Source organism: Papaver somniferum, chromosome 4 (assembly GCF_003573695.1).
Source record: "Papaver somniferum cultivar HN1 chromosome 4, ASM357369v1, whole genome shotgun sequence".
Classification (NCBI taxonomy): Eukaryota; Viridiplantae; Streptophyta; class Magnoliopsida; order Ranunculales; family Papaveraceae; genus Papaver; species Papaver somniferum.
Window position 1 is genome coordinate 90,813,277 of NC_039361.1, and position 8,980 is coordinate 90,822,256.

Genomic DNA, 8,980 nt, shown 5'->3' on the forward strand with positions numbered 1-8,980 from the left:
AATTTCTCATCTGAGAAGGGTATCCTTCAGACATGCTTATAGAGAAGCAAAATTTTCAGCAGATAAGATTGCTAAGAAAGGAGCTACTTTGAGCAGGGGAGAAATTGTGAGATATGAGAATAAACCAAACTTTGTGGGAAGTATGGAAGATGAGAATAATATGAAGTACCATTTAGTCCTAGAAATAATTATTAGAGTGAGTTTGGTCCAGTTGACCTAGTCAACTGTCTGTTTGGTCCTTTTTAAGAATATATATTATTGTTGGTCCTACAAATTATAGTTCGGTCCTAGGGTGATGTCATGTATGATGTAATTGTTGCTAGGTAGGCAGAAATACCCTTTTGGGACCATATATATAGAAAATATCCCTAGAAAATATCTTATTTTCAGATTTACTTTATCTCTCCTCTTGTTTTCAGATCTAGTTTATCTGTCCTCCGTTTTTTCTTTTTTCTGTTGCTGCTCATGAAGACGATGAAGAACGATGATATTTTTTGGTTTTTCTCTTCTATGTTTCTACTGATGATGTTGAATATGATGATGAAGACGACGTAGATTTTTATGTTTCTTCGTCACTATTGTTGCTGTTGTTGTTGAAGAAGATGAAGATGATAAAGACGATGGTGTTTTTGAAGATTTTGTTGCTGTGTATGATGAAGAAGAAGAAAACGATAAAGAAAACTAATATAATCTTCAATCTTCATCTCGAATCTCTATTCTTGATTTTTTTTCGTCATCTTCATCGTGTTGAAGATCTTGATTTTGATGTTTGTTGCTCGTGTTATAGATGAAGTTCTGCTGTTGTTGAAGACAATGATGTTTGTTGTTGTTGTTGAAGACGATGAAGAAGATGAAGATGATGTTGTTGCAGTCCATTTTTACGAGTGAACTCTATATTTTACGATTTTTTGTTGTTTGTTCATTTTGGAAAATGAACTCTGTTTTCTTTTATAAGTTTTTTTTAGGTGTTCATTTATAGAATGAACTCGGTTTTCATATAGATTTTTTTTACGAGTTCATTTGAAAGAATGAACTCGGTTTTCATATAGGTTTTATTATGAGTTCATTTGAAAGAATGAACTCGGTTTTTATATAGGTTTTATTAGGAGTTCATTCGAAAGAATGAACTTTTGTTTTTATTCATAATAGTGGAATTATTGTTTTGTGTTCATTTGAAAACATGAACTCTGATTTTTTGTTCTTAATAACAAAAAATTTGTAGAATTTAATGAATTGTAATGAAGTTCATAGAATATAATGAAGTGTACAGTTTTCATGAGACAGAATGAACTCAAATCTAGAAAAAAACTTGATAGTTCATCAAAAAGAATGAACTCCTACAAAAGTAAGCAATTAATTAACACATGAGGGTATGTTGGTCCATTTAATATTTTTAAATAATTATGGACCAAATAGAAAACGTGTTTTCCCACTGGACCAAATAGTCTTGGGACCACCTATAAAAGAAACGATATTTTCCCCATGAGAATACCACTTATTTATTCTACTGAAAAAGAAAATATAAAGATTTTTTGTTCCCTTGAGTGTCATAAAACTAGGCCTTTGAGTGTCTTGGCTAGTTAAATGTTTAGAAAAAAGTTAGTAGTAAAATTATATGATTTAGAAAAAGAGAAAAAAAATACAACCCAACTTCCTGTCCTAAAATTCTCAAATTTGACATCAGAAATTTTCCAAAATAAAATCTTATATATGGAACGGCTTAAAAGGGCATCCAAAATATTACAATAAAACTTATTTTTCTGAATCGGTAGAATTGGGACTAACCCGTCCAATTATTGGATCAAACTGTCAGGACGGAAAATATTTGGACTAACTAAAACAGGGCTTCGGAGGGAAAGACTAAAACATCCAAAGCCCATAAAGAACGGGATTAAACGTTAATTTCTATAAGTTAATTCGGGTGAGGCAAGAATAAGCTTAGGATTAGTTAGAGTCAGGAATGCAACAACGTTAGGAGTTAGCCCGAGCGTGAATAGAGTAAAATTAAGTAGCTGGGTTAAGATTCACTTTGGTCGGGCCAAGGCATAATCAAAACTGTAGGAAGGTACCCGGATAATCTCATTCATCCATTGCCTTATCATAATACTCCGATCAATCTCGTTCATCCTTTAACCCAATCGGCCAATGTCATCTGTCCATTGACTTATCATAAGACAAAGACATCGTTTTTTATATATTACAGACTAGGTATCACGCCAGCCCACGGCCGGGACTCAACCTCTGATCATCCGAAAGTAAATTGTTTGATAAGTTGAATTCAGTACATAATTTATTTTGTTATTTCCAGCACCTCAGTTATGCCAACATTTTGATAATATCAATACGGGGGTGTACCAAAATTGAACCACTTTTTCCATCTAGCACCTTGAAAGATTGCTAATAGGAATACTAAATTAGGGGGTGTACCAAAATTGCTTTGGGGTCCCAATTGCTTTTAGGTTGATATGGACATATTATCAATTGGCTGACTTGGGTGGTGGATCCTTCCTTCATGAAAACTAAGCATAAAATGCCATGTAATTATTTCTTGTCGCATCCATTCAAATCAAGTTTTCCAAGGTTTGGGTTACTTGGGTATGCCAAGCTTTGAGTTGCTTCCGTGCCTTCGTTCAACAAATGTGACTTCGACGGCTTTCATTAGCCATCTTGTCACTTATGTGAGAGTCGACAGTATGTCCTGTTCAATTGCTAAAGAAGTACTGAAAGGATTTTTTGACTGTTCAGAGTTATGATACCTAAATTAATGACTCGAGAAAAGCAACTGGCCAACTTACCGCATGATTTTGTTTTGCAACATTATATTAATTAAAGGAAAAAAAAAAGGAAAAGAAAAAACTCGAGCAGTTGACGTGCATTATTGCTGTAGTTCAGGTTCTTCTTTTATACATCTTTTTCTAGCTTCTTCATAGCAACCCAAGTCTTCTAATCCAGTTTCTAAATCACTTCAAAATCTGTCACCATTCTTCGTATGGCAAAAACATCAGCTTCTTACCATGTTTACTCGCTCAAAAATACTCCCAAATACAATGAAACTCAAATTCACATTAAACCCATCTTCTAATTCATCACCTCATACGGCTCCTCATTCAACTCTTTCGAAGTCATTGGATCCCTGTTCCAGAATCTCCTCCCTTCTTCCACTCCGTCCCGAAGATCAATAAATTAAATTCCTTCTTACTGTAATAAAATCTGTGTTAAAGCCATTTACCGTAGTTACTTTGTTCTATAAATACACCTTCACACTGTAGTGTTATAATTAGGTATCATAGACAGACAATCAATTTTGGCATAAGAATATTTGGAATTCCGTTAATATTTTGGAACTTCGCGGCTTAATGGGCAAGGTTTAATCGGCTCCGTTAATCGAGGTTTAGTGCTTGGGCAAGGTTACCCGGCTTAATGGTCAGGCAAGGGGTAGCTTTGGTCCTGGACGCGGCATAATCCCTCCCGTCTAAAATAATAATGAAACAGTTGATCCTAACCGCAGGATGCTTAAAATCAACCATCATTTTCTTTCCACAACAGTTCATGTAATGCCTTGCTTGGTGAAGTTTCCCACAGCTCCAGAATGTTATGGAACTAATCTTTTGAACCTTCTCTGGCTATCCACCCATTAATTTCTCTCCTGACACATTGTAATTCGTTTAACCTTATTATGGTTCTCCAAAGATGAGCATTCCAGGTTTATAACACATCAAAAGGCCTGCAGTCAGCAATCATAGTCTTAAAGATGCGTCACTCTCTATTTTTAATGAGTTTACATGTGGAGTGTTCATCTAATTGACTGTCCTTTTTTTGGAGTTAGCTTCATAATGTGGTTTTGTTATTAATTATTGTGATTTGATGGAGTGTATAACCAAAATAGAAAGGCCAAAACATGACACTAATTTTATGCCTCAGAGACACTAATTACATTCTCCAGTCTTCTAACTAATTTCTGAATCACTTCAAAATCTGTCACCATTCTTCATACGCCACAAACATTAACCTCTAAACTGTAGTGTTATGATTATGAATCATAGACAGACAATTAGCATAAGAATATTTGGAAAGTTCAGAATGGGCAACCGAGGTTTAGTGCTCAGGGTAGGTTGCCGGATTAATGGCCATGCAAGGGTTAGTTTTGGCTCGGGCCGCGGCATAATCGCTACCATCAAAAATAATAATGTAGCAGTCCATTCTAGCAGTCAGATACTTGACCTAGATAAAAACGATTTCTTCTCCGATTTTCAATGGCAGCAGAACTTTTCCTTCATCGAAACGTTTAATCACCTCAAGTTCTCCTCCGTTCATTCACTATTTCAGTGGTATCACAAAATTTATCCTCCTACTTTGAATATCTGTTCATTATCAGTGAACAATTCAACTATACTTTTCTTAATTAATTTTCTTCTCTTTGACGATTTTTATATTATACAAATCCACGGCAGTAAACAGAAGAAGTAAGAAAGAAGACGGTGGTGGTGGTGGTGGCTTATATGAGACTAAAGATTTCTATAATGATTTAGAGGACGGCTCTGGTGGCCAACAATTTAAAGATCACTGACAAAATGTATTCAGGTTAATAGGCTAAGTTAGGGTTAGTTTGTTTAACTTGGTCGGACACTAAAAGAGATATATAACTCAAACTATTTTCTACCTTGTCATTCTTCAACTTCCCCCAGGATCGAGAAGCAGATGACAACCATGACTTTCACCATAACTTGTTAGAGGAATAAACTCACAGATACAGTTTAATCGATGAATTGTTCGGAGAAATCAAGCAAGATTAATTAGAGGTTTAGTGGCTCCGCTAGACAGCCTTCTTCCTTATAATATAGATATTATAGATCTTCGGGCTGGGTTGGTTCCGCAAGTTAGACATATCCGTGCAAATGCTTGCCCGAACTTACTCGGGTTTATAAAATTTATGCCCAAGCCTGCTTGTTTTGAAATACCATTTCACAGTGCACAATAACCGAAATTTGCCTCCTATAACATTTTTATCAACAAACAAAAGTTCAAGCTGAGTAGCAAAAGCATCATACATGAGGTTGTGCAACATTAATACATTACTAAATATAAGATCCAAAATTGACAAGAACAATGATGAACTGTTAAAGATGAAAGGAAGGTTGCCTTTTCAGTGCGCCGTTATTGTGAATATTAAGTTCAGGCACATGTCCAAGTAAAACACAGCTGCACCCTATTATTAAACTTGCATAGTAGTTCAGTGATGAATGCTGAAAACTTTCTGAAATTTAGAAAAATTAAGTGCCCACATCCAGTAAATATTCCATTTTGTCTGGTGTGCCTTGATGGTAGCGGTCTACTTCCCACGGTTTTAGCCCAGTAGGCCAGGCTGGCGTGCCTTGATGGTGTTGATCTGCTTTCCAGGGTTTAATCCCTTCGGGCAGGCACGAGCACAGTTCAATATTGTATGGCACCGGTATAGCTTGAACTCGTCGTTAATTGCAGCTAAACGCTCATCTGTGTACTCATCACGGCTATCACTTATCCACCTGACATCAACCAATTAACAAGAAAAACATCAGCTTCAACAATACACAACTCGATACAGTGCATTTGCAGAACACAAACTGGGTGGAGAAAGGACTCCTAATTAGTCTATTGCAATCAACAGATAAGCTTGTCAAAGACAGGAAAAACGTAGAGGCAATATCATGCCTAGACAAGCTAGATGCAGACACATTAAGGGCATGTAATCTCACTGAGATATGGGGTAAAAAAATGTCCTTCAGTGAGATCATTGAAAAGGGACAAGAGCAAAGCAGATGTACTTGAAAACAAAAACAAAATGGCAAGAACACAGAAACGGGAAACAAACAAGAAGAGTTGCTTAAAGTTGTGAACATTTAGAATCAATGGTCCTATCACAGTCCATCTGTCCAGGCAGATGGAATACATCGTAAGGGTTGTAAATCCTCATTACAAAAGGTTGAATTCTCATTGTACATTCAATGGACCTCCTAGTAGATGGGAAAATTCCGCATCTCCAGATCTTCATGCTCAAGCATCGAATGCGTAATGGTGGTGATACAAGGATTCCAAAAGCTAAGTTCCACACATGCATACCTCTCTATCCTTTTGGTGCACAAAGCTAGTACCTAAACTTGGGCAAAGAAAACCTAAGAATGTAGTAAAATATGGGCAAACAAAATTGTGAGATGAATACCGAAAAAGGATCCCAGGCAGGAGAATATATTTAACTTGCAACAAATTATGCCATGATTACATCAGTACATCTTACTAGAGAGAGAACTATACTGACATTAGAGCCTGACTACACCTACACCCTTAGCTTTCACTCATTGGTTAAAAAAATTTATTCGAGTATATGCCGTAAAATCTACTTTGCATGTACAGTTGTACCAAGCACACAATTTCTTCGTACTCACAGCAGAGGACATGCATCAAACTTTAACCTTGAGAACTACATAGTCCAAATCTTTTATATAAACACACAGAAATTTGAAACGAAAAAATCTATTCAGCTTCAATCCATAACTCAATGATGCATCTTAGAACAAAACCTTGGTCATATGTCAACACATATCCAGTTCAACTATTTCCACATCCACTAATGGTAACACTAAGACATCAGCATACTTATGCCAGAGGAAAGTCAGACAAAAGTCAAGCGCACTTTTATCTGAGAGAACCTCAGAAACTATGAAAATCAATGTACCAAAGCACCCTTTATGATGCAGGGGCATGCAAAAATACATACTCTATCAGTCAAACAAAACAATAAAGAGAACGAGAAAGTGTCATCCAAAATCTTGTTTCCTTAATATAACCGGTTTTGTTTGATCTTTGAATTACTCTTTTCCAGCTACTAGATGCTTACATATATTACTCCATAAGATCATTAAACCGCTTACTAGTCAGCAGATATCAACAATACTCCAACACATCCAGTATCTTAATTTCATTTCTTTAACCAATATCTGCCTACTTAAGTGTAGATGACCCTTATAGAATAATCACGCATTTAGTGCACTGAATGCCTTACTCACCATAGGTGCCAGGCATCCAACCCAATGAAAACTAGGGATCCGCATGGTACATACACATGCACCAGAGAAAGACTCTTACAAACCCTCCAATCATGTTCTAGAGAAACTTCTAGTACCACCATATATACCTACTGTTTCAAGTTTCCCCTATTTCTCTGGTTAGTACTAAAGCTTAGATATGGACGCGATGGGAAAACACCGAGGTTTCACTTCTTTTGAGATAACATCGTACTTAAAGAGATCAAAATTAAACCCTGAAGCATGTTAAGACCGAAAATCCCAAGAAACTAGTTGAACAGAAACAAGCAGGTACAATATGACATCATGAACACCAAGCGCCACTCAAATTATTACATCACGAATAACATCACAAGGTATGAATTACATGAAAACCCTACATCTTGAAATTGAATAGTTCTGTCATTAATAAAATGACAAACAAACAAAGAAAACAAAGTAGAACAAAATTATCCACATACCATAAAAATAAAATAATAATAATAAATAAATAAAGATAAAAATCTTAATCAACAACAATCCCTACAAGACAAACTAGCCATGTTCAATTCTCAGATAATCATATTCACAACATGATCAAAATTATACCCATAGGAAAAATCACTAAATTAAACAAAGCATGATCAAAATAAAAGAATCCAACAAATTTCAACAGCATTCACAGACAAGCTTACGGAATTCCCAAATTAAACCCTACTATACACAAAGTAAGCTCGAAATTCCAAATTAGGGAAAAATCCATACCTGTTAGCATGAAGCAAAGCAGCAGGACCAAGATAAGATTCAGGATTCCACCAATAACTAGGACAAGAAGTACTACAACAAGCACATAGAATACATTCATACATCCCATCGAGTTTAGCCCTATCCTTCTTACTCTGATAAATCTCTTTCCCTTTCTCCTCAGCTGGATTCTTCCTCTTCAACCATGGTTCAATACTCTTATATTGATTATAGAAATTAGTCATATCAACAACCAAATCCTTAATGACAAACATATGAGGCAAGGGTGTAATCGTACTCTCTTTCTCCTTGGGTTCAATCTTTGTTAAACAAGCTAAACCATTACAACCATCAATATTCATAGCACAAGAACCACAAATACCTTCACGACACGATCGTCTAAAAGTCAAAGTTGGATCGATCTCGTTCTTGATTTTGATTAGTGCGTCTAACACCATTGGACCACAATCTTTTAAATCGATTGAGTAATTTTTTAGCTCTGGTTTTGTTGGATTGTCTGGATTCCATCTGTAGATTTGGAATGTTTTGTGGTTTGATTTGTCTGTTGCTTTTGGTTCGGTTTTTTGTTCTTGCGGTGGTGGTGGGGCGTTGTAAAGTCTTGTGAGGGTGAGTTTTGATGGGTTTGATGAAGAAGACAGTTTCTTAGAGATTGATCTGAGGACTAAGCCTGTAACCATGGTTGAAGATTACAGGGAGAATTTTTTCAGAGAGAGCAGTGAAGATTGGGGAAATGGGGTTTGGGAGACAGGATGATGATGATATACAAAGAGGGTAAACTTGGTAGAGGTTAGATGCGATGATGTTGGGACTTGGGAGAGGAAAGGTGAGATGATAGGCGGACTCTGATGACCGCCTGTTAGATTGGTCTTTATTGGCTAACTCTGCGCGTGGTTAGCATAAGCCCTTCGTTTAAGTGCCAAACGTGGTCAGATTCTACGACACACGTTGGATTACTTGCACACCTTGTTCTTCTCAGCAAGTAGGAATTAGTCCTAAATTTGTTGGGCTTTACATAATCTAGTCCTTCCTCCTCAAGCCTAGTATTACGCGATATAATTCAAGACTAGTCAGTCCTTTGTACGCGATTTAGTTCAAGATAAACTTTTTTATGACAAATATACCCATCAAGGATCAACTAAATTCTTCTTCTTTGTGATTCAGTTTCAATTTCATTTCTT

General features: G+C 36.2%; 1 protein-coding gene across 1 annotated transcript; it reads right to left on the bottom strand.

The window, feature by feature from the left end:
* Positions 1-4,975: 4,975 nt before the first annotated feature.
* LOC113276107 (succinate dehydrogenase [ubiquinone] iron-sulfur subunit 1, mitochondrial-like) lies at positions 4,976-8,635 on the bottom strand. Its single transcript, XM_026525689.1, has 2 exons — positions 7,803-8,635; positions 4,976-5,522 (listed from the first exon to the last, which is right to left on the bottom strand). Exons 1-2 carry the CDS (start codon positions 8,477-8,479, stop codon positions 5,345-5,347), a joined length of 855 nt encoding a protein of 284 aa, XP_026381474.1. The 5' UTR covers positions 8,480-8,635; the 3' UTR covers positions 4,976-5,344.
* Positions 8,636-8,980: the final 345 nt, after the last annotated feature.